A 26,794-nucleotide genomic window follows, 5' to 3' on the forward strand; every position below is an offset into this window, starting at 1 on the left:
AGCAGGATGTGGTTCCACAGCGATTATCAATATATGTTGGGAAACTGCCATCATTCAACAAGCAAATGGGAAGGGTCTCAATTGCTGCCTCCAAAGAGCGACCAGTCATATTAGATCTGCCACGGCTGTCCCACAAGGGAGAATGAGCGTTATTTCACATTATTTCATCACTCCGCACTCTCTGGGTTGAATATTTTCTGAGATATAAGCGTTGAAGTAGTTAAACCGTACAAGGTCGTTTTGCGCTAAGCACTATTGGCGAGTGCTAAATGTTGTGGTCGAGTGCGGAGTGATTATTTACTGTGAATAAGTAATTGATTCACGTTATTTCATCACGCCGCACTTTCTGGGTTGAATATTTTCTGAGATATAAGCGTTGAAGTAGTTAAACCGTAAGAGGTTGTTTTGCGCTAAGCACTATTGGCGAGTGCTAAATGTTGTGGTCGAGTGCGGAGTGATTATTTATATTGAATAAGTAATTGATTCACCTTATTTCATCACTCCAAACTCTTTAGGTTGAAAAATCTCTGAGATATCAGCGTTGAACCTGTGAAACCTGAAGTGATCGTCAGGTTTCACTTGAAATGAAAGGTGATTAATCGTTTAACATGTTTAAACAGAGAACGGGTATATCTGCCTCAAACGCTATGGTTCAAGATTTTCGTTTCTTTTGACACCAGTGTTATACATATTATTGGTGATATGCTATTGCATTATCTGCCTCTAAAATTACAGAATCGCCCGATTCTCCGCCGCATTCCATCGATCCATTATTCGCCACATGTTCCGCACTTCAGCGTCTTCAGCTACTTCAGCGCCTTCAGCTTTCAAGTGTGACCCTGTGATGTACATGTTGCATTGAGTGATGATATCATAATTCATAAGTACAGCAGAGTAATATCAGTCTCTTCACTCTCTTGTAATGTTACATCATTTTGTTATCAAGTCAGTACATTTTAGAGCAAAAACCCTCCTACTCCTAGTGCGTAGTGACCTAGTTCAGCTTTTCAACTGGGAAAATCTGAATATGTGTCATAAAATGATAAATCAATTTCCGTATCTATTCAGCATTTCAGCTTTTGATTGATAGATCAGTCTAATTTATGGAAGTGATCTCATGGCCATATAATATCATATTGCCCAAATTGAGTCAGTGGGGAAACTCTTCAAGTGTTTATTTTAAGTACAGGTGCCTAATGTATGAAATTTCAACTTTCAAGTGAAACCTTACTTTCAGACATTCTTGATTCATTTTTAGCTAAATATATATTATATTCCATGAATTGCTGTAAGTACAAGCCAGGGGCCGCATTATCAAAACTTCGTAACTTTTTGTACTTCCGACAAAAAAGTTACGTGTTACGTAAGTATACCCTAATTTTGGCATTATCAAAACATTCGTACGTAAGACTTAGCTAAAAGCGTACTATCAAAACCATCTGGCCAACTGACCAATCAGAGGCTTTGGATTTGTTTACATTCTGTGAACTTCGATGGCGGGAATCGATGCCTTCTATGGTATCGACTATCGAATGCTGTCTGTCGGTATTGCTCCTTGTTGGCTCAGAAAAAGCCGTTCTAAAATAGTTGTGAACTCTTTTTAATTAACAGCGTGAGTTGAAGAAGAAGAAATCTGTGCACGGAGCTAAAAATTATGGTTGGCAAAGATATAAAGTACCGACTAGAAGGAATGAATGAATTGAATTTTTGAAAATGAATGAAAACATTTTTGAAAAAATGAATTGAAATTTTTCCCATTAGCACTGCTTAGCACGATCTCATATTTTGATCGTGCAAATGTTGCACAATCAAGTAGTGGAGCCATCACAAGTAGAGCCATCATTCTATGCGTGTATAATCCGCGCTGTCTGATTATTGACAAAATTCTATCACAAATCACGGTGTTGCTACTTGCTAGTAAATCAATAGTTTCCTATCGCTTCAGCAGACACTCTAAACTTGTGTGGAACTCCACTTACGACATCTCCGAGCAGGCGTACAGTTACGTTACGTAGGTTCACGCGCCAATGTTTTGATAATACCACCTCTAGAGTTACGTCATCAAGTCAGCACTTACACCTCTCGTAAGTCGATTTTGCGTTCTTACGAACTTTTGATAATACGGCCGGGGCCCGGCACCTGGCACCTGGGGCCGTAACGGCCCCAGGTGCTAGTATGGAATATATCTACTTGGCGAGCCGCAACTGAATTTTTCGAGCCGCGGTTTTATGGATTTGCCAGCCGTGATTCCATTTCTACACGCCGTGATTCTATTTCACCGAGCCGTGAATTCCATATCTCGGCCATGAAAAGCCATTTACGAGGTGCGAATGCGAATTTATTTACAAAGTTTATGCACGTGTTACCCCAAATCTCTAATTTTACCCTTAAACAGTCAAACGGCAACAATAAAATTTGTCTCTACTGTAAGTTCAGCACGTGTTAGTATACAGTCTGACCGCTTTGACATGACCGCAACTATGCGCGATCTTCAACAAATGTTTTGTTGATTTGTTTACATTACGATGTTTATGTTTTTTCTGCAAGATATTTTTGGCGGAAACGGTAAAGCAATGCGGATTGCGGAAGTTAAAAATTTTATGAAATGACATGTTTGCGAAGTGCAAACCGCGATTTTTTAATCAAAAAAAAATTTATGACATTCGAGCCACGAGATTTCATACCTACTGAAATTATATGATATTAGAGCCACAATATTTCAGACAAAAATAGGACTTTTCCAGACTAGCCCAGGTGAGGATTGTCATATGAATTTACTAGTTTCTTTTTACCACATATTGCAACTTCATTTGCAAGAAAAATTCATCTCTGTTCATATCAAGATATGTTTATTGCATGCATCATGCATGGCCATGATGCAGTAGGATGTAGTGCACAAAAATAGTTTCAATTTTCCCACTATGAATTATCTTAGGTACCTACTTCTGTAGTAGCTACTTCATCCCTAGAAGGGCGTAGGCTAGTACCTACCATTGTATTTTTTCAAGTTTGGCCAAAACTGCAAAAATACCTTATACCTAGCCTAAGATGACTGAAGCCTGAAGGTATTACACTGTACTTGATTCAGTTATGTCATTGTCATCATAATGTCATGTAACAGCCATTTAATGATTTATGCCATTATATGATTATAATGAAGTCTTCAAGTTTGAGGGAAGGTTTTACTGTTTTCAACCTTTCATGACATGAAGATTCATGGTTCCACAAAACCACGTCAAGTAAATTTATGTTTTACATGTATTTAAACACCATTGATTTATAATTGAAGCCAGAATCAATTCTGATGCCTACTGCCTTATTCAATAATAAGATCCAGATACCTTCCACTTCCAGCTATACGCGTACGCGGCATGACTGGACTCTGGAGTCGTCATAAACGCCAAGCAACTTTGATGTCCCCATCACAATCTCCCTGGGAGAACCACGCGCAGTCTGTCGCAGCAAAGACCACACGACGAACGCACTGAAGCACGAAGAGATGCTATCCGCCGTCCAAGGCTACCAACAGAAGCTCTTGGTCCCACACGCAAGGACGTATGAAATACCGCCACTGTTTCTTCCCGTCCGGGATCTGACTGTGGAACACTCTGGCTCAAGATGTCGACAGTCGAGCGTGGTCGCCTCCATCCTCATTGCCCTCGAAACATCAGTGAAGCTGCAAATGCAATAATATAGACGGTTTTGTGCTTCTAACAAGCCGAAACATATGATGTTCTTAAATCGTTTACTTTACACCATCCCAGAGCATGCACGCGTATTCTAGAAAGTTCACACGGAAGATTTTCCAGCAAGTCATCGGAGTTTCCACATCACCATGAAGAAGCTATTGCAAACAGTTTTTTGAGCAGTTTGGTCCTTCATGTCAGTGTTGCCAGGTGTTTTCTTGGCGAGAATACCAGATTGCCTAGCTCAAAATACCAGAAATTCTTTTGTTCAAAAGCAGACTAATACCTCCAAATTTAATGGAACTATTCGTCAGAAACGTTGGTTAGAAAAAGAAAAAAACTTACATATGTACTGTGTCTACTCTATGTCTATCTGGCTTAACGATAATTTGCCAAATTGAACGCGTTATATTTTTTCTCTCAGTTTGAAACATTTTGACACTTTTATTTCCCTGTGTTTGATTACATTGACACTTTTTCCTTTTTTTATCACAGTGTGGCACTTCCTCCCCTTCGCTCAACATGAGCAAGTCACTGAAACAGGTCATCTTCGTTTTGCTTATTTTGTACATGCTTGCATATTACATTAATCTAACATTTCGGGTTTGATCACTTGTTGCGGTTGAGCAGATAGCTTTTGGTCCGAATAAGGGACTCCAGTACCTCAGTTGAAATATTATTTCGTTGCTTTTTTCACATAGGTGACTTGTGAAAACACATTCTCCACAAATGCATTGGAGACAGGTCAAAGTAGAAGGGTGATGCAGTAGACAGCCAGTTCCATGAATGGATGATGATTTTCAAGATCAGTGAAATATTAAAATGGCACCCCAGAATTCAAATGGAACTCCAATAATTGGCTCTCTAGAATTCAAAACCACAAAACAAATGGTGGAGCTTGCGTCGCAGACTGCAGAGATCGGTTCGACAACCTTACTCGTCCTAGGCCATATCATCAATGATCAGTAATCAATCAAGGATCATCACTCTCGTGCTTATATTGCACTAAGCGCTATAGTTAAATGTTAACAATTCGATTTGGGTTATTTCATCAAGCGGTAATCTTGGGGTTCCAAAAATGGCGGGAAACCTTCTAGTCGCGCCGCTCTGAAGGTAATCTATATTAATCCACGCCTACGCTGGAGTAAGTTTGAACTTCAGAGATGGACCTTATTGCAGTAAATTTGCAGTAAGTCAGAAAATACTAGAAAAATACCAGATTCAGGCAAATATGCCAGATCTGGAATATTCACTACAGGCACCTTCTGAAAATACAAGATTTGCGAAATCTGGTATAGAAATATACCATCTGGCAACGCTGCTTCATGTGCACAACATATATACATGAAAACGAAACCTCTTCTTTTATGCGACTAACACGTTATTTATTGTGATTCAATGCAATTTAGTTAAAAGATGTTCATGTTACACAAGTTGTGTAGTAACATACCCTTTGGACCGTTATCTCCAAATTGGCATGACATAAAACTTACCAATAATTAAACCGACCAATTGTTGTAGTTCGCTTCAATACATTATGTGGTATGTTTTGTCGTCATAAAACGTTTTCATGCTACAGTGCGACAAATGTCTCAAGGTGGTTCATAATAAAAAGTACCAAGTTTAAGACTTTTTTTTCATAGAAGTATTTGTATTTCGTGAAAAATTAAAACTTATTCCAGCAGTTGCGTCAAAAAGCTGGGAAACACAACATAGGTAAAATACGAGTCAATTTGTCTTTACCAGTGGATGAAAAACCCTAACTTTAGGAAGTTGGCAAGATTTAAAACTATTCATTAAAACGTATCGATAATAAAACTATATAGCAACATGTACACTTGTACAGTGAATAGTAAATTTGAAAAACCAGAAGTTTCCTTACGCCCCCTACATTTTAATATCAATACCAATAGTATAATTCTATCGTCGCACATCCCACGATGTCTACAATAATGTGCTAGTTAACAAATACGGCCGTTCGCAGATACGTGTTAAGGTCTAAAAGTAATAAATCGGCTTACTGTATTTCTGAGGAAGTTTGGACTTGGGGCGACCCGTTCCAACCGCACTGACCAGCACATTGTGAACCTCCCACCGCACAGTATCTGAGAAGAGGGTAAACTGAAGAATCCTTTCAACTTTTCTCTAAAGTTATACTTCTGGATACGCTTATAAAATGATTTAGGCCAGAGTTTGCTTCAGAGCAATGTCGATATTATTAATTGGAAAACATTTTGGTGCGGAAAATTTTCTAAACAATTAGTATAGAGGCTAATGTAACTGGAATTGCAGCAAGTTCATTAACTGGCAGATTCGGCAGGTACTCACTGGAAACATGACAGGAAAAGGTCGAACAACAATTCCCTTTTTTTCTCTTCATTTCGGAAGATGTAGTTTGTCAGGACATCTATGTACCTGGATAGATGGATACTGCTTTTAGGATATTGAAAAATGATTCAATAAAAATGATCTGATTAAAGCTGACTTCAATTATCAGCTCCAAAAAAAAAAAAAAAAGATTTCAAAAAGAAAATTTTAATGTACAACAACTGGAGCATCATGACCAATAGAGCTTTTTCAAACAAGACCCAAAACTTGTTGCTCTGTGCCAGGTTTGAGGGAAACTCATGATTAATGTTTTTCAGTCCGATGAATTATCTCATATTCAGAGCTGGACTCACAGTTATTCAGATAAGCGAGTCAACTTTACTTATAGGAATGATTTAACAAGTGCCAAGCTCTATATGGGAAGCAGGACGAGGCAACATGGGAATTGATCACTAACCACAAATATGATCGATCTGTTTACACTTACTTCATCTTACAATTCCAGTCCTTAATTCCACCATTGTAAAAAATTCTGTTAAAGAATCTGGGTAGGTCGAGTTCTAATATAACAAAATTATTCAACAGGTAATATGAGCTTTCATGGTCCTGTTTATATATTGAAGTCTCGTACAGAAGATTTCCTGTGACAAACTCTCTGAAACAGAATCAAGAGAAAAAAATGAAGAACAAATTATTTATTAATGCAATGAAAGAATATGTTTAATTACATTGTGTTACACATACATATAACCTATTTTTCAACATATGATACACAGATTTGATTGCAAGCTGATGTGCTAAGCATTTAATTAGATGCAGCTGAACTCACGGTCCCAACTCGTGCACTGCCAACACCATCTTCTTCACTTGTGTTTTGGTAAATTCTCCTCCTCCAATCCAATCACTGATCTCCTCGTAGGAACAGCCACCTTTTAGAAGTCTTGCAAGTATTTCAACATTGTCCTGTAAATTAAAAGTAAAAGTCGCTCAGGCTCAAAATTCGTCAATTTAAAAACTGTTTCGGTAAATAAAAATAAAATGGCAAAATTTTCTCGTTGAACATGTTGCAGCATCACACGAATGTTATTGAGACAAATGTAAGATTAAGTGATCAGGAAAAGTTACATACAATGGATATTGTATGCATCATACAATATTCTATATATAGAATATTGTATGCATCTAGAGTAACATAGGGGTCAATTAACAAGAAATTTGCAAAGATAAGGATATAATGAATTAAAATACACTGGAGGCTCCAGTAAATGAGCCAGGTCATTGCTGTTCACACTTCCAAATTGTCTGCAAAGTAAAGGAACCAGCAGGAGTTGTGCACAATAGTATAAATGAATATTTCAAGGAAAAAGAAGCTTGAACCTTAGCAAAGAATGTAGCTGATCTGTTGTTGTGCTCTGCATCTGTTGCCTTAGCGTCTGCACCTGCATCCAGCAGCAGCTCAGCGCCCCGCCACCAACGCCTCTCCAACGCTGGAAAAAATGCATCAGTGAGGTACAAACTGCTTCTTCCTCTGCATCCTTTGCAAGCATACAAGTACTTTATTCACACATTCTTATCAAAATAATTCAAGCAGGACCTATTTATCAAATTTGTTACAACTTCCATATTGCTGCAGAAGCATATAGACTCTTGCAAATTATTTCATATTTTATAAACTTAATAAAAATTAACATTTCATTCCAAGAGGTTTAGTTGAAGTATCAAAAATAGACTTCTTTAAATTGTCCCAGAAAATATTTTATGAAAATCATAAACCACTCCAAAAATCTATGTAACCATTAGAAAAAGTCCACACCAAAACGCACCAGCAAATAGAGGTAAGGAAACTGGATCAGGTTGAGGCAGATTAGGATTTGCACCAGCAGCTAGGAGGCACACCAGAATTTCTTCCTAGAAAAATGTTAACAAGTAAAAGAATAAAGAAAAAGAAATTCATAATGATAGGATAAGCCAAAGCTTAGCTTAGCACTTAAAAATAATAAGCCAAAGCCTAGCTCTTAAAAAAAACTGCAAATTATCAGCATAAATAATAACATTTCTTCAACCAAAATATCATTAGATATTATTATTTTTATAAAACACAACCAGGGTCATTGTGTCTGCAAATAATTTGAATTATTTTACAACAAAAATATGATGCTGGATTGTAAAACAAAACAAAGTGGAAACAAACAGCTATATACCTATGCAATTTCAGCATATAAATGAAGTTTTTGTTCCTCTAGCATGTAGGTGTTAAGTTCTAACAAGGGACAGTTTAATGTAAAATAACAAAGGTATAATATTAAATGCACTAGATAGAAACCTCAGTTTGCAAGTCAGTCTGCGACTCAGGAGTGAATCTTTTACAGAGCAGAAGGAGCGCAGTGGACCGATCATGGCTCTCCATGTTGACGCACCTTTCATCTGCCATGAACATTGATGGAAAGTTACATATTGGCAGACTACGGTATATATCTTCATAACTAATTATTGAAGCAATGGATTGGTTTAATATCACTTCAATTCTCTGCTGCTAACAAATACCGTAGTACTAAAACTGAACCAAATAAATTAAATGTAAATGATAAACAGGAGCAGTACCGTAGCTCTCATCTGATTTCATGTTGAGCCTGCATCAGAAGCTGCCATGTAACAATTACCTACCAGAATCATTCATCATTATTGTGGAGAGTCTTGATAGCTGATAGTCCCATTTTCAAACCCGTATTTCAATCAGCTCCATCAATTGGCAAAATTTTTTTTAATGAGGTATGAGCAAGAGCAACAGACAAGACAATAACTAAACACGATGTTGCTTGCAAAGTTTGGCAATGGAAATTGCAGGACATTTTTTCTTGAGACCTGCTCTGTGCTGAGAAAATCTCTGTGCCGGTTGGAATGTTATTCACAAGGAAAAATGAACCTTGTGCAATTTCTGAGCAGCAACAGCAGCAGAGGCTTTGTGACAGTAGAAACAGTAGTATTGGCTAAAATTAAATGTTACGGTATTCACCTTCAAGGTATGGCCAGAATTTTTCTTAGTACATTAAAATTATCACAGTAAAACTTAAAAAAATCGTGATCTGGCTCATGATTTTTTCAATAAGTAGATGAAATTGGTTCATACAATTTTCACTTTAATTTTGTTATGATTAGGTCTACAGCCATTTTCATGGGGTTGTGTAGTAGTTGCTTTTGCCTGTCCTGAGAGAATTTCCTGCCCATGCAACCTAATATAGTCAAATGGGGTAAGACAGGATTGCAGCCTTCATGGGGTAAGAAAGGGCCAGCCCATGGCATGCATTCTAATTGCACTGAATTCAATTTGACAAAAGAATATGTTAGAACAATCATTGCCTGTCATTTCAGTGTTTGTGGCAACCCTCTTCTGCAAATAATGAATTTCTGGCTAATTTTTAAAGAAAACCTTTCTAAAGAAGGGTCACAAAATCGTTAACCCTGTTTAGGAAATAAGCTCTGTGAGCTAATGACAAAAAATTTTTTGGCAAGGTTTGTGGATGTAGGCAGGTAACCTCAGGTAATAGGCAACTTTTTAGGCATACTAGGCATTCTTACCTGCTACCATCTTTGCCTGACATGTATTCTAAAATGGGGTAAAAAAGGACCAGACATGGGGTAAGATGGGACCACTAAATGATCCTGTTTCACCCTGCAAGTGGTCCTATCTTACCCCACAAATGGTCCTGTCTTACCCCACAAATGGTCCTCTATTACTGTACAGTTCATCAAAAATAGTTTTTAAATGAATACCTATATTATTGTGTAGTACATGGAGTATTTTGGTCAAAATTTTTATCTTTTGCTCAAACTTCCTTATAACTTGTTAGCTTTTATAATTAGAAAAATTTAGTGCAGTATTTTAAATTGCATCAAAGGGATATAGAAAATAAGGATGTCTATTCCCATTAGTGAGCTGCAGAACTATGTGCAAGATTGGCTGGGAGAAAAATCACTGTGTGAAACATGAAAAATAATTATGATCACAACTCTGTGAGAGGGCATGAGCAATGTTTGAAGAAGTGCACCACAAATGCAGTTAGCAAGCAAACACATGACGTCTGACACAAGGTATTATCCATTGGTTTTATTACCAATTTGATAAATTTTTCAGACAATGGCACTAATGGAATATACATGAAGCATTTAGCAGTGCTCTACAATGAACCAAAGCCGACCCACTATTACTTGCTTAACAAAGTTTACTCTTGACAAAAACTTCAATGTGACTGATATTAGAGTTAACTTCCCGAAACACAAAGCAGTAACAAGTGGTTGTTTAATCAAATAATGTGTTTCTAGATGGATAATATTGAATATCAAATTTGTACTTTTATTAAAAACCTTGTAACATAAGAATTACCAGTTGGTCCTTTCTTACCCCAGCCTGGTCCCATCTCACCCCAATGGGGTAAGATGGGACCAGCTCACTTTTTTTAATTTGTACAGAAAACTATGTTAGATGCAAAATGTCTGAGTTGTAGCTTAGAATCCCATTACATCTACACCTTGTGATAGGTTTAGGGTTTTTTAGTTATTCATGGTATAGATGCTACAGGCTTGTTAGTGGTTTCGGTCCTGTCTTACCCCATCTGACTATATACCTAATTATGACATTGCTCTATTTCAGCTCTAAAATTGCTGTGAATAATTAAAAAATTATCATAAGCTATGGTATGGGAAGTATTTAAATGAAGAAGACGAGTAACTTGCTAGAAATGATCAAGGTTTAGTGAAGTGCTGTCATGCTGCAGGTGTAAGAACTCATTACTTGAAACATTTTGAAGAAGGTAGTAGTGACTAGATAAATAATTTCATTGAAAATTCTGTCAAGTTCATCTTATAGAGATGTCATAACTAACAACACTGGCATAAGCACAACCCAAAACAGTTCCACATAACTTTTCTTTAAAAATTAAAAGATTACTCTTTATAACATTGAAAACACATTTAAAACATTACTTTTAAATTACCTGCATATGTCAGAAGTTTCTTCAAAGTTGCAAGATCACTTGCCATTACTGCATGATGAAGAGCAGTGTAGCCTTGCTCATCAGTTGTCAATAGGCTTTGTTCAATATAATCATCACAAGCTTGAGAAGCCATTGCTTCTTGGAGCAGAATATTATGATTTTTTATATTTATTAGAAATGCTTTTCCACTGGTACCTAGCAAATAGAAAAATAATAGTGAAATGAAAAATGCTAGGGGGAAAAACAGGTAGAGATAAATTAGCAAGGATTCTGCATTTTTTTCACAGCATTGACAAGTAACTTCAAATTTATTAGCATAGCAAGGTCAGCCCAGATGTTGATTAAGTCAGTCAGGGCAACCCAACAGATAATCTTACTCACTCCAGCCATTACCAGGTACCTGCCACTGACACTCTGATCACACTCTTGGATTGAACCACCATGACTACTGCATCATATGATTGCCTCCTGATCTACACCAAGACGCAAGTCATCTACTGAGCTAACTGCAGCTCTGAAAATGCTATCATGAACTTTGCCAAAGCAAACTGGAATAATAACAGTGCCAAAACTAAAGCTACCTTCAATAACACTACCATAAAACGGGGTAGTGTTGTTTCCTTTGACATTTTGTACAAATGTAATAGCTAAACTAAGTAAAATATTGCAACACTAAAAATAGAGGGGAAAAGTTCAATATTTTTCCTATCTATCTAGCATAAAGCAAGTTTAGAAATCATACATTTACCATCTATACAAAATCCCTGAAAATAAGAGGGAGAAATGAGATTTTGGAAAAGTGCCTCTGCTCAAGTCTGAAGCAGAAAAAAATTTGTTGTACTGTATATAACAGCCAAATAAGTTCACTCCAAATGCTAAATACAGATACTCCAATGGCTAATGAGTAATGAGACAATGAGGACTACTTTCAGGAATATGCAAGTTTTTTGGGGGGGATTTTGCTGTTCAAAATGAGCTTTCCTAAGCCAATGACCTGCTGAGTTTATACAGGAATTCAGGAATTGCCCCATCTTTATGTAATCAATCTGTGCAGTCAGCTGTGTACAGCAGCAGTGTGGAATTCTAGAGGGATAATAAATTAACCAGTACACATAGCATATTGGAAAGCAGGACCTGAAAGCTTGGAAAGGCCAGGAACTTTACACTTTCAGTCCATTATTTACATATCCTATCCCTTTCCAGAATTCCATTTGTTATTGGTTTGTTATTTTAGCCACTTTCAGCTTTCCAGCTTTGATTGGATAATGGAATTGTACTATTATCTGCTTTCTAGCTGTGATTGGTTGATGGAAATGCTTTCAAGCAGTGATTGGCTGATGGGGATGCCTTGGCAGGCTGGCAGAGCACTGTAATCTGTATCCGAGGAAAGCTTTTTACCTTGGGTGGAAAGCTTTTTTATAAGTGAACTTCCATTCTTAGAATTCCAGCCTGTACAGCAGGCAGTGACATCTGCATGGCTGCAAGGTACAAGGATGCAATTGCATCATTGCACAGCCACAGACAATTAAGGTATGTCTGGTCACTAATAAACATAGTTAATAAATGCATTGTGAGAAGAAACAATCACATCTTCACACAGCTGTAGCTGCCACTTCCTTTGATAGCAACAGGCAAAGAAGATGCATATGGTCACTAATACATAGGTTATATTAATATGGGCTGTCATAATTTATTTCTTTATGCAGGTTTCATTCAAAACAGAAAATTGGTTCTATCAAAAATTTACTCATTAGTTTTTTCATTATATCCAACAATATTTTTTGTTTGCACTGGTGAATCCAAAAGAAGGGTATTGAAGGATGTTTTTATTGTGTTAACCCTTTCACGGGTAAGTTAGAGTTACCATATATGATCACTTGAAATCGCATCACAAAAAGCCTCACCACGGCTTCCTGTTTGTTTTTGAGGCATCCTTATAATGCCTCAGTCAATCACTAATTATCTGACCATCGATCTATCTATAGTATCACCAACTGCAAAGTCCACAAATTGAAATATGAGCATTTAAATGAAGGTTTTGACTCGGACAATGGAACTGACGCTCTTTCCGCATTTTCTTCAAAAGGTGGAAGTATCAATATATATATTTATTTATTTTGGCAACTTGATTAAATTTAATTAAATTAAATTTTATGTTTCTAATTTTTCATTTGCATAAACTGAATTTGAATTATAAATAAAAATTTTGTGTACTGATTGCATTTATTGAATTCTTCATGTGCGATTTAAACATTCAAAAGGCAAAATTCGCAAAAATTCATAGAAATAAATATATTGTATAATACTTCTTACTTTCTTGTAATGGTTTCTGAAATTTCAATTTCTGGATATTTCAATGCTTGCCCGCTAAAGGGTAATCACATTTTGAATGTATCCATCATTCATTAACAAGTTACTAGATGCATGCAGCACAGAAAAACACTTTTTTTCTTCATTTATTTGCAAATTCCATGACTTTCCATAAACTGAAATGACTTTATAATTGATTTTAAGACTTCGGGTATGAATATATCACACCTCCCAGCCTGAGCACAACTTTTTGTTGAAAACTTGTATTATCTTGCCACTTTTCTTTCAATTTGGGTTTCTGTCACTCACCAACCGATGATTATTGTGTAGAAGAGACAAGAGAATTAGGCACTGAGTGTTTTCAAAGGGTGTTCAAAGGGTGTTCACCATGCTGCATCTCAGCAGGTATTGTCCAAGATGACGTATTACAGCAGTTCTTCTTCGTTGTGGGATATCTCCCCCACCAAGAGCCGAGATGAGGGTCCAAGGTAATGATAAAGCTTCCAAACTTGAGCGAAACTCCCTCCTCTGGTCAGTGTAAAGCGCAAAGCTCAAGATGAAATGTCTGATTGTGCCTTCTGTGTTGCACTCGGGGCAGATGCTAGAATTAGCCATGTTGAAACGGGCCAGGTGGGCCTTCACCCCAGCATGTCCCAGTCGCAGCCGAGCTACTGCACGCTCAACTGAGCGAGGTAGCGATCCATAGTCCACGTAGTTTACCACCGCTCCCAGATCATGCCGAAAGGTTCCCTTCCCTGAGGACTGCACTTCTTCTGCCCACCAGAGTGCCCAGTGTTTCAAGAATTGGGACTTCAACAGTTCAACAAACACAGCCATTCCTCAAAACACAAAAGGGATCTTGCAGAACGATTGTTTGAGTGTGCAAGATTTGCCACCCTGTCAGCCACTTCATTTCCGTGGATGTTGCTATGGCCACAAACCCAGCACGTCACCACTCTATCAAGCCCCTTAGTTTGCATTAACTGATGAATTTTGACAACAATTGAGAGATATGAGCCACCAGACGCAGAAGATAAAAGCTGCAGTGCTGCTCTTGAATCTGGCAAGATCAACACCGGCTCACCTTGCAAAGATATGTCGGTGGTGGCAAGCTGCATTGCCTTGTATATTGCAAACAATTCGGCCTCCAATACAGTGTGCACCGGATTCAGCAACCACCCAGTGGCCAAGTGGTTGGATGGCACATATAGACCAGCAGACACCGATCCAGTGGCAGAACGAGATCCATCAGTGTAGATTTGCAGATGTTGAGGATAGCACAGTTTCCAGAAGTCTTGGAAGCACTTTTGTGCATGTTCAGGAGGCATTGAATTTACTGCAGAGCTCAGCAAGTCCACACATATACTGGAGGAAAGTTCAACATGAGGTGGAAATGTTGACATCAATGGCGTGGGAACTCGATGCAGGGGAGGAAGGTTCCACTTTTGGAAACTTTGACGAGCTTGCACAATGAAAGGCATGTCCAAGAGGATCTCTTGATCTAGGAACCCTAATGTAGATGCCACTTGATCTCCCACAGGCAAGTACATATACCTGAGAGCCCACTTTATGAATAAAAATTGGAATCTAAGTTGCAATGGAGGAATAAAGCTTTCAACTTGTAAAGATAGTACAGGTGTAGTGCGTCGAGCACCCAGTATGTATCTGAGTGCTGAGTTCTGAACAGTTTCAAGCTGGTTCAACAAAGACTTCGATATGTTCCCCAAAATTGTGGAGCCATACTCCATCTTGCTTCGTATGAATGCCACGTATATTCTACGCAACAACTTCTGTGATGCTCCCCACTTCACAGAACTCAGTGCTTGGAGCACTTGTAGCCTTTTGAGACAAGCTATGCGAGTTTGTCTCACATGTTCCTTAAAGGTTAGATGAGGAGAATCAAAATAAAATCTCAAAACTTCTGGTGAGCCACATATCGAATATTCTTGTTGCTAACTCAAAGTGACACAGCCGGAGCAATACGCTGAGATGTGAAGACCTGGTATGAACACTTAGCTGGGTTGAGCTTGAACTGCCAGCGAGTGCACCACTCACCAATCACATCAAGGTACTGCTGCATGTAGCCTTGTGCCTCAATGATGGACCGCCCATTCACAACAAGTGTGATGTCATCAGCATAACCAACCAGCTTCACATGAGGGGAAAGTGGGAGATCATGCAGCATCACGTTAAAAAGCGTTGGTGAGAGTACTGAACCTTGTGGGACTCCAACTTTCACAGGCTTTGGTGCAGACTTACTGACTCCCACCTGCACCTGAACAGTTCTATTTTGGAATTAGCTATACAACCAGGCCAACATCTGATCACCTACACCAATGCCATGTAGTTTGAAAAGTAGTCCATCGTGCCAAATGCTATCAAATGCACCCTCAATGTCCAGGTAAACCATCAGACAGCACTCACAAGCAAGACGTGCTGTACTGATAGCGTTCTTCACCAGATGCAGAGCATCAATTGTGCTCTTTCCCTTTCTAAAACCAAGCTGAAGTGAGGGAAACACATGGCGACTTTCTAGGGAATACTGCAGGCGGCGCAGAACCATGCGTTCCATAAGTTTTCCCATGCAAGGAAGGAGAGTGATGGGTTGGTACCCTGACACTTGCTCTGGAGGCTTTCCTGGTTTTAGAATAGGCGCAATAATTCAGTGCTTCCATGCATCTGGAACATATCCAGAAGCCCAGCTTGTGTTCAGAAGGGAAAACACCTCTTGCCTGCATTGTGGTGATGCCTTTGCAAAGAAAATATTCATAATTGAGTCATGGCCAGGTGCTGCGTTTTTCAGTGCCTTAAGTGCCAGAGAGAACTTATCAGCTGTAAAGGGAACGCCTTCATAGTATTTGAGCCTGGAGATCTCTTTCACTACTTCCTTGATGTCTGCTGCAGGGGGAGTGGTAGGTATAGCTGGTAAAAAGTAATCAGAAAATATTGAGGCTTTTCCATAGTCATCATCATGAGCAGCATCAAGCAAGGGATAAGAGGAATAGCTTACTGGCTTACCCTGTATGCTGCGAATCTTCTCCCAAGTCCCTCTGGTGGTAGTAGAAGAGGATATTGTGCCCACATACTGAATCCAGCTTTGTCGCTGCTTCTTGAGTTTGAGGTTTCGTGCTACTGCCTCACAACGCTTGTATTCTATTAAATTAGCTGGAGTGGGAGAGCGCCACAATCTTCCTTTAGCTCTACGTCTCAAAGCCACCGCTCTGGAGCATTCTCCGTCCCACCATGGCGTGGCAAACCTGCAGTGTCTTTTCCCTGAGCTTTGAGAGACTGATATTGAGGCAGCTTTCAGGATGGCATTAGACAGATAAGAACAACCACTATCAGCATCCCTTGGGCCACTCTCAGGAGAGATCAGAGCATCATCCAAGGCCTGTTGGTAGAGATTCCAGTTGGCTTTTTAGAGTTTCCATCGCACTGGGACATTTTCAGAAGACCGCACAAGGCTAGTTCCAACTTTGCAACAGATTGGGAAATGATCACTACCCAGATCTGGTCCCTGGGTTAAAGAAGCTCTAGTGAATAAATTAGGAGTAAGAATTACAAGATCCAAGCAGGATGTGGTTCCACAGCGATTATCAATATATGTTGGGACTGAGCTTTGAGAGACCGATATTGAGGCAGCTTTCAGGATGGCATTAGACAGATAAGAACAACCACTATCAGCATCCCTTGGGCCACTCTCAGGAGAGATCAGAGCATCATCCAAGGCCTGTTGGTAGAGATTCCAGTTTGCTTTATAGAATTTCCATCGCACTGGGACATTTTCAGAAGACCGCACAAGGCTAGTTCCAACTTTGCAACAGATTGGGAAATGATCACTACCCAGATCTGGTCCCTGGGTTAAAGTAGCTCTAGTGAATAAATTAGGAGTAAGAATTACAAGATCCAAGCAGGATGTGGTTCCACAGCGATTATCAATATATGTTGGGAAACTGCCATCATTCAACAAGCAAATGGGAAGGGTCTCAATTGCTGCCTCCAAAGAGCGACCAGTCATATTAGATCTGCCACGGCTGTCCCACAAGGGAGAATGAGCGTTAAAGTCCCCAACTGCCACAAATCTGTCTCCAAGCTGAGTCATATAATGAGTCACCTCATCACGTCCTACATTCCTGCCTGGGTTATAAAAATTGGCTATTGCAATCCATCCAAGAGCAATATTGATTTTAGTTGCTTGAAATTCTAAATTTGCAGCCCCAGGAAAGTGTGGAATATCAAATGGCTGTTTCTGAATGTCTCTGCGAATCAAAATTGCCATGCCACCCCTTAATGCATTTCTTCTATGAGACCATAAAACAGAATACCCAACAAAGGAAGGCTCATGAGATCTGACCCAAGTCTTGCAAAGGCACACCACATCTGGTGTGACCACTCTGTTGGAAAGGCCCGCCTCAGAGGAGCTGGTATCTGATATGACATCAACTGATGCTTGAGGGTGGGAAGCTCTATTCACTGCCTGATTAGGGATTTTCCACCGAGTGTTTGAGTTCACTTCCTTGACAGCTTGTGCATATGAGCGTCCCGTGGCCCGCAGTTTTTCCACAGCAGTTGCCTTGGAGATAAAGGGGCACATTATAGAATTTGCAGCGTGGGGTCCACTGCAATTTGCACAATGTTTTTCAGTTGAGGTGCACACAGTATGTTCATGCGGCCCAGCGCACAGTAAGCAACGTCTGGGAGCATTACAGCCTTCAGCAAGGTGGTTTAATCTTTGGCATCTGTAGCACCTCAGTGCGAGTGGTACAAATGGTCTCACTTGATAGGAAACATATCCAATTTTTACTCTTTTGGGCAGAGTTTGACCTTGAAAGGTAACCTTTAGTGTGGCTGATGGCTCACGATTTCCATTGTGAAACCTAGTCAGACGAATGATATCAGAGATGACAATATCTCCTGCACAGGCCAGTTCCATCACTTCTTCCACACTGACATTAGGTTCAATTGGTCCAAAAACACCATGCACACGTATATCAGAACCTGGCTGATAGCAGCAAACAGCCCACTTCCCAATTGCTGAAATAGTTAAATAATTAGCAATGTTTTGTCCACTGAATGAGGGAGACTCAAGTGCAACCAGCTGGTGACATGGGTTAGGACGCACAATCAAATCCTTTACTGTACAAAAAGGGGAGTTTTTTATTCCTTTGGCCAGGCCAATTGGATCTTTTAGAAAAGTCATGGCATTAGGACCTTGTGGTTTAACAAGGATGGTTCGCCCACTCCCTGCACTTTGCAGAGTGGCATTGACTGGTAGTTTCACATTTGCTAGATTGGTCTCAATGGCCTGACTGGAAGCACTATTAAACAAATTTTGCTGTCTGTGCACAGCTGGAGCTGGGCGCTTAGCCCTCCCACCACCAAGACTCTCAGTTGATCTGCTCCTTTCCCGATTTCTGCGTTTTTGACCAAAACTACAAGCCTCCATAGCCAAGGGCATTGGGTTCGGGGTTGCTGCAATCAGGCTTTCACAGTCAGATTCCTCCACAAAAATGGCATCACTGATTTGATCATCACCATCCACTTGCAAATTCACTTTCTCATGACCAGTACCATTGCCAGATTTACCATCTTTCAATTCTCCAGCTCCGGGCGTGATGGGCGGGCCAAAGCTTGAGCCAGTAAGGCAGCTGGACTCTTCCATGTCAGACAGTCAGACCAAGGACGGACAAGGTCGGCTTGTCAAAAGTTAACAAGTCAACAAGACAACAACCAACTACCAAGTACCAACAAATAAATTCAGAAAGAGAAAAAAAAAACAAAGAAATAAGTGCAAAAAGAAAAGAAACAAAAATTAAGAGAAGAAAAAAAAAATAAAAAAAAGGACTGACAAACCTCTGAGGGAGAAAACCAGTTGTGTTTTTCCAGGAGCAGACTAAATTCACTGAAAATTATATTTATTAGGTGTGGATATGATAAGTATTGAGTTTGGCTCACAATGAATCACCGGTTACTTTAGAGAACGCAATTTAACACACGTGCTTTCGCCGTGAACGCAACTGACTTTCCTTCGGTGTAATGTTGTCAACCTCAGCCTGTTACTAGTGTCAACATGTTAGTTGTTACTTGTTAAGTTGTTACCAGTTACCACTTACAGGTTTTTTCATCTTTCAGTTTGCTTCCAGTTATTTTTACACAGTTATTTTTATGTTTCACCTTCCCTACACGGATGTCTACTTTAATCTACCAATCTCAAAAATAATCCACATATATATACAAAAAAGACTGATTTTTATATGTACCGGTATATGTGGATAATTTCTTAGATTGGTTGATTAAAGTTCACATCCATGTAGGGAAGGTAAAACATAAAAATAACTGTAACTTTTATTTACTGTATCTAACCCTGGGGTAACCCATACTAGTTCAAAAAAAGGACTGACAAACCTCTGAGGGAGAAAGCCAGTTGAGTTTTTCCAGGAGCAGACTGAATTCACTGAAAATTATATTTATTAGGTGTCGATATGATAAGTATTAAGTTTGGCTCACAATGAATCACCGGTTACTTTAGAGAACGCAATTTAACACACGTGCTTTCGCCGTGAACGCAACTGACTTTCTCCATTACAGGGCAATGAGGGCAGGCCAAAAATTTCGCCCAATTGACAGCGATCGTGAATGCCTTTTGCTGCAGTCAATCCGCACTGTCGGACAGGCGCAAAAATCTGCTTAAAAACCACTCGCTCATGATTCAATGATTGTGCCTATGATAAGATAATAGCGGTTTCAGTGTTCATTAGACCGTATGCCTGTAGCTGATTCTTAACATCGCAGAACATCGAAAGCTAAATACAGCCTGGAACACTCTACTCGCTTTTCAAATTCTGCTGCATTAATTAACCGCCCATCCTCCTTGCCAATTCTGACCAAAAACTGGCGTACAGAGCTGGGATGGAAACCGCACCTCCCTGCTACAATCTTCTTACTCTAACTAAACTGTAACAACTGGGCCAAAATGATATGTATAAAAACAGAATGTATATTGTTATGTTCTTTTTGTCAAGTCGCTGGAGAGTCTGGCTAAGACGGCAGAAGGGCAGAAACGAGACGAATGACTTTCGAACTGTATTCAGTGGAATCTGGTACACGACTGAAATGCAAAGGCTTGTCAGGTTTTAAGGTTCTTATACATCGGGCCAGTATTCGCTCTGAATATTCGGTACGAATACTCGCACTTTCAAAATTGTGATTATTTATTCTTCGGATGCGAGTCGCTGATGCATTGGCGCCCATAGCAGTTCAAGTTGTTATGCGCGGTCTAGCCGGGCTGCGGCAGTCGCAGTGAGTGTATGTTTGCCGCTCTGTATCCTGCTTGGGCCGCTCTGTGCGCTCTAATGTTATGAACTGTGTCTTGTCCCAACGGAGACGGTTCTAAGAACGTCAAGAGGTTTTCAGCTGATATTGAACTTTTCGAATACATATTTCAAAAGTACGATCTACTGTGTCACGTCCAAAAGTACGTACATCACGATGAATGTTACTACACAAACTAATAACCAAAGAAATGTTGCTAATAGTTGTGCGACTTATAGTTACCACACAGCAAGAGTGGTAACTGCTTCCTCAAACTCGTCATCATCGTAGCGTTCCCTATTCCACCGTACGAAGACCTCACTCAACAGCTCACAACGACGCACTGACGCCTGCGGACTGTTAGCCAAATACAATCCACGTGTATAGGCTCTCAGCCGGCAAAACTGCACTTGCCGCGAATAATCGGAGCTAATAATAGCCCCGTGTACTAGCACCTTTACGCACGGACTCATGCCAACATGAGTACATAGTGCAAAACAACTGCTGTAACTGTAAGTAACACAACTGTAGCGCGCTGTGTGCAACTAATGTACGTTATGGCTAAATTTATGTGTTGAAAATGTTAAAGTCAAATTAAAAATACCTAGGTCGCCTAGTGGTTACATTTCAGAGTACCAGGATTGGTGGAGCAGAGAAGTGCGGGTACGATCCCAGCTCTGTGCGCCAGTTTCTGTTCGGAATTGGCAAGGAGGTCGGGCGGTTAAGCAAAACAGAATGGGAGCAGCGAGTTGAGAGTTCGAGATCGCAACAAACAGTGAATGTTCAGCTACGTTAGGAATTGGCGGAAGGCCTACGGCCTAATAAACCCTGATACCGCTATATATACCGGCATCAGTCTTTATATTTATTTAATATGCTTTCTCTGTATTATAGAGGAAACGGATTTTTCAAACGCTGACGTGTCAAGATAAACAATGAAGAAAAAGTGGGGGTAAAGATCCATTTACTAATTAAGACCATTCAAGTAGTCTTGTTTTGAATTCGGATGATTCAGCCAACCGTCGACCGATGTATCGTCAGACGATTTATTTAACCGTCGTTTCAACAAGTTATATAATTTAATTGAGAGATAATATATCATCAATTTGCCTTAATTAAAAACTGTTAATTTCAGCAAAGAATTTGTTAGACGTTTCTACAAACAAAATTAGTTGATGCTTGAATACCTCACGCTTAAAAATATGACAGTTCAAAATATGATAGTTACTAATTATAAATAATTCTACGTATTCCCTCAATTACACAAGAAATATTTGCGTTTGTTTTAGCCATAACAACCGTCATATTCTCTTAATCATATTTAATGTATTAAAGCAGACGTATTCGATTGTTTGGGGTTTTATGATATCAACGGATGGCTCAATTGCCCGTTATTTTATTTATATTCTCAATTTATTGCATTGTACAATTATAATGATTGTATCTTCCTTCAATGAAATCTATTCTCTTCCATTGTTATGACTAACTATCCAAATTCAACGCGTAGTTTAGAACAATAATTGTCTTCGCCCGTTAAAGTCAGATCATGGAGCACGTATCCCTAACTTTTAGCACAGCTAATGGCTAAGTGCCTGTCATGACCATAGGAAGACGTTCAACTGGGCGGGACAGCTCCCTTGGCATTGGCTGGGTTCCAACTGTAGGTTAAATACTTAAACACGTAAGCCTTTTAACTTACATTACTGATGTAGGGTAATGACTAAATTACACTGAACCCACTGCTGAGGTGCGTAACATCTTCACAGCTTTGACATAAGGTCGATTATTTTCATAATCTTTATATATTAGCAATGATCCTCAATCATGATCTCCAAGAGGTCATTGGTTAACTATTAATACAATTGTTTTTTAATTTATACATTTAGGTTCTCTTTTGCCAGGTAAGAACTAACTGAATCAACTGCCTCTCAGCGCTGCCTGCATGGCAAGCGTCAGTTCGATGAAGCTTATACCAAAATGGCCACCTGAGTTTAAGTAGCTCTAGAAGCTAAATTTTACTTATGGAAGTCAAATTCACGGTTAGTTGAATTATAATGTTAATTATTCCAGAATTTACTGACAACCACACCGTACTATAAATGAACAAAACACCGGTGCCCATAGTTGTCTCCATGACTCCCGCAGATTTAAATAGAATATCCGCCATATTTGTGGCTAATCCTTCATCATAATCCACCATATCCACCATATTTGTGGCTAATGTTTTCAAAGCCTTGTAGAGGCTACGAATGGCCGAATATTTCGTCAGGTATTTGCATGTCTATAAAATAATTCATCAATATTCGTAACTAATGCTTCGAAACGGACACTCCAAAGCTCATGACTCATGAGCGTGTATATAAAGTTCAGCCACAGCAGTAAAGATTTTATTGGTAATTCGCCTAGCATAAAATATTGAATGGCAATTTTAGTTTGAATAAAAGTTAAGAATGGAAAACGATTAGCGCCCGAGATACTGAAATATATGTTTTAAATTCCGTAGAATTGCATGAAAATGATCATTATGTCACAGGATCATTTCTATTACATGTCATTTTTTTTAAGAATTCAGCTCCATGCGGGTATAAATGTTGAATTTGTAATGCAAAGTATTTAAAAAAGATTTACAACTAACAGAATTTTGAAATTCCTAATGTTGACCAGGAAGGACTTTCTGATTTCATGTCATAGGAATTTTTAAATCTCGGGTACCGTCTAAAAAAATTGAGTGTTGTCATAAATGAAGGTCGGAGCAGCTGAAAATATTTCGATCATCAGTATAAACCAGCGTAATATCATGCATTAATAAACTTTATTCATTATATTCTCAGCGCGTCACCAAAATGTGTTCGTTGATTGCGAAAAGCCGCTAAGCATTGCGATAAAAATAATAATTACATTGTTTATGCCAGCAATTCTTAGATATCTCTTTCATTATGAACTGAATTATCGCAAAACCTGACCATCAATAAACTGAAACTAATCTCCGTCGCTTTATCCATCCTAAAAAGAAATAATGTAAATGGCCAAAATTCAAGATCTGAGCAGACGGCAAAGGCTCAAATGGAAGTAAAATCCTTGGCATAAATTGTTCTTATAGCGTGCAATTACAAACTTTTAAATCCTATATAATAGCTTCTTATGCTTTCATCCTGAAAGCAATGAACAATTTATCACATGTTGCGTTTAATTAAGCATCATAGGTTACGAAAATGCCCAATAATTATCGATCATAAATTGAGGTTTTAGAACAACATAAAATTCTGAAAACTTTTAAGCGGTCACATTATTTAGGTTATAAAAGACGGCGTCGTCCTCCCCAGACCACTTCAGTACTCAGGATGGCTTCTCACAATGGCCATCAGCGAGCGGGGCCGCTGTTGCTGTTAACGATAGTTACGCTGCTTGGAACGGCCGCAGACGCCGCGGTGTTTCAGACGATCATGATGAACGTGACCGTACTTCGTCCAGACCTAAACTTTACGGCATCAGCGGCGTGTGAGTCTATATAATACGAGATAATAATTATTACAATTGTAAAATCTAAGTTTATAACACCTATTTATATGATTTTCAATTGTAAATATGGAGCGGCAAAGTAATTTGAGTAATGAAGTCTAGAATAATGGCAATATTCAAGATATACGATGACCAGCATTCATACATGCGGGCAAAATTTTTTGTATTCCGCATTTTAGCAGGTAAATAATTTTTTGCCCGCTAATGAATATTTGTCAGCAATTAAATCGTAATGTAATGAGGATTTAAGTAGATAGCATACCGAGCTTATGGTGCCACTTTGCATAAACAGCTTAAATCATATGTTACCACAATCTTACCCCGAATCTCATCCAACAAAATTAACTAATTACCCCTGAATAAAACCTCCTACAATATTATTACAGCCAATTACCCCCGAATTTGCATAAAGAGCTCAATAGGGTACCGATCATTTACCCTGAATCTTGCCCAATAAAATTAAGCAATTACTTCCGAATGATGAGTTAACGACCATTTACCCCAATTGAGCACACTTTTTAACCGAGAATAACCTAGAGCCGTGGAGCGGCTGCCTGAAAAATATTTCTGTGGAATATACGTATAATAGATTTAAATTTTTGAAATACTTTCCAAAACCGGGGCGCTCATCTTTATTAATCAACACAAAACTATAAGGTACTTTATACGTTTCATTACACAGTTCTTGAAACTATGCAGAGGGCATATCACAAGCAATGTAATCACTATGAATATTTTTCATATCGTTTAAATGTAACTCAAATATAATTAATAAATTTGAATTCGTTCTAATGGTTTGTCTTGGTGATATGTGATAGTTTTGAGATAAGTAAATTGAAATACAGTTATTATGTCTTCCACGGGTGTAAAAAAAATAAATCAGCAGGATTTTTATTCTTTTCTGTAGCAATATCATCAAAAATGAACAAATTCTTCTTCATTGGATCTATATGACAGGGATCAGGCACAGAAACAGTATTCTCAAAATATTCGACTGCACATTTTTTTGACGTTTTTAGGTAGGTTTTCGAGATATTCATCAATATTGCCACAACCGTCAGAAAATAAATTGATAATTTCAGATTTATTATATCCCTTCTCGAAAGCGTCCTTCAACAACTTATATTCAGGCTGATGAGTTGACTTGCTATACAGGAAAAGATTCTTGAAATCAATAAAGTTCTCCAATAGCAACTTCAATAGCAATGACGTTTTTCCGCAGTTCGAACTTCCGATTATGAGACACCTCAAACTTGGAGAAGGAAATACAAAGTAGTTCTTCTGTTTATTTTTATTATCGTCTCTCAACGTGTAGAGCATTTCTTAGTGTTTTTTTTCTAAAATACTTCCCAATGTTTGTTCTAATATGTTCACTTGAATTATTATCTGATTTATTTCAGTGGAGAGATGCTGAATATCATAGCGCATATTATCAACATCAATCTGCAGCTGATTAATATTTCCTGAATTCAACATAACCTCTCTTTGAACATCTGTTATTACGTCTTCCATTTGTTTAAGAACTTTCATCAAGCTTTCTTCTTCTTACAGGCTGCCTTGAATGACAATAGCGTGTAAATGAACTTCCATCTACTAAGTTTAATTTAGTTCCATCATAAATCACTCTATGTTTTCGAATATTTTTAATCTGTTCATCAATCTTTCGTTTATCAATTATTTCACATGGTACATTAGCTCTCATTTTTATTAACCAAGTTTATAAAATCCATTTGACGATTTAATAAACTTAGAATGTTTCTCATTTAGCTGGAAATCAGTTTGAAGGTCTGCTACTCATTGAGGTTCAATTTTTCTTAGTCGTTCAAATAATTGATCTTGAATTCTTATTACTTCTGCTAGTTCGTTCTTATTTGAGGCTATATTTTCAACAGTACCATCAATATACGCATCAATATTTCAACAGTACCATCAAGTACCTTTTCTATCAAAAGTTTCCACTATTGATTTTACTGCAGGCAATTCTTCTGACCTGGGTCATATTAGCGTTTGTGACACAAGTAATTTATAATTAAAATTATACAATTTGAGCAAGTATTTGCGTTTTCAACGTAACTTATTTAGCTGTGCATATCACCCGATAAGCGCATCGTTCTTTGATACATCGTTTGTTGCAGGTCCAGATGATCTCATCAATTTCGTAACAATTAACGTGATTATTTCACAATCAACCTGACAATTGATTTATGGAGCCTGCAAGCTACAGATACACTAAATAAAGCTCAGTATTTTTGTGCTCAGTTTTTGTTATTCCTGACCTAAATTTACTTTCTCGATTTATCAATAGCTTTTAATGGCTGCACCACGTAAATAAATAAATAAATATGTAATAAATCTTCAAGCAGCTAATGAATGACAGCGACTGTTTTTATTTCGCTCTGTCCCGGGGCGAGCGGCCCGCCGAAGTGTTCCGTTCATCCATTCATAACATGGCATGGAGCTAAAAGAAAATCATATATTATATTTATTAACGAATACACACAATTAATTAAAGTTTGAAATTGTATTTAGATATTTAATGCGTGTAGCTGAAATTGCCGTGTAAGTTTTATCTTATTTTAACACATGTTCAATCTCTTTCTCGCTCTTCCATTTCATCTCTTTTTACAATGAATAAACTGCCCATAAATA

At 38.5% G+C, this 26,794-nt stretch overlaps 1 protein-coding gene across 1 annotated transcript; it reads right to left on the reverse strand.

Annotated features, from left to right (window-relative positions):
* Positions 1 to 5,678: 5,678 nt before the first annotated feature.
* LOC108673752 lies at positions 5,679 to 11,202 on the reverse strand. The gene is made up of 8 exons (XM_018161624.2): positions 11,006 to 11,202; positions 8,338 to 8,438; positions 7,838 to 7,922; positions 7,392 to 7,501; positions 6,844 to 6,977; positions 6,502 to 6,669; positions 6,015 to 6,101; positions 5,679 to 5,791 (listed from the first exon to the last, which is right to left on the reverse strand). Exons 1-8 carry the CDS (start codon positions 11,136 to 11,138, stop codon positions 5,704 to 5,706), a joined length of 906 nt encoding a protein of 301 aa, XP_018017113.1. The 5' UTR covers positions 11,139 to 11,202; the 3' UTR covers positions 5,679 to 5,703.
* Between the last annotated feature and the right edge of the window lie 15,592 nt (positions 11,203 to 26,794).

Source organism: Hyalella azteca, unplaced genomic scaffold (genome assembly GCF_000764305.2).
Source record: "Hyalella azteca isolate HAZT.00-mixed unplaced genomic scaffold, Hazt_2.0.2 contig14042, whole genome shotgun sequence".
Lineage (NCBI taxonomy): Eukaryota > Metazoa > Arthropoda > Malacostraca > Amphipoda > Hyalellidae > Hyalella > Hyalella azteca.

What these genes read in the sequence shown, in the direction of transcription:
- LOC108673752 (XM_018161624.2), bottom strand. Translation starts at nt 11,138, where the DNA reads ATGGCTTCTCAAGCTTGTGATGATTATATTGAACAAAGCCTATTGACA. An exon ending in GAAACTTCTGACATATGCAG is followed by an intron (nt 8,439 to 11,005) that starts GTAATTTAAAAG and finishes TGTTCATGGCAG; the next exon opens with ATGAAAGGTGCGTCAACATG. An exon ending in GCAGTGCACGAGTTGGGACC is followed by an intron (nt 6,670 to 6,843) that starts GTGAGTTCAGCT and finishes ATTCTGTTTCAG; the next exon opens with AGAGTTTGTCACAGGAAATC.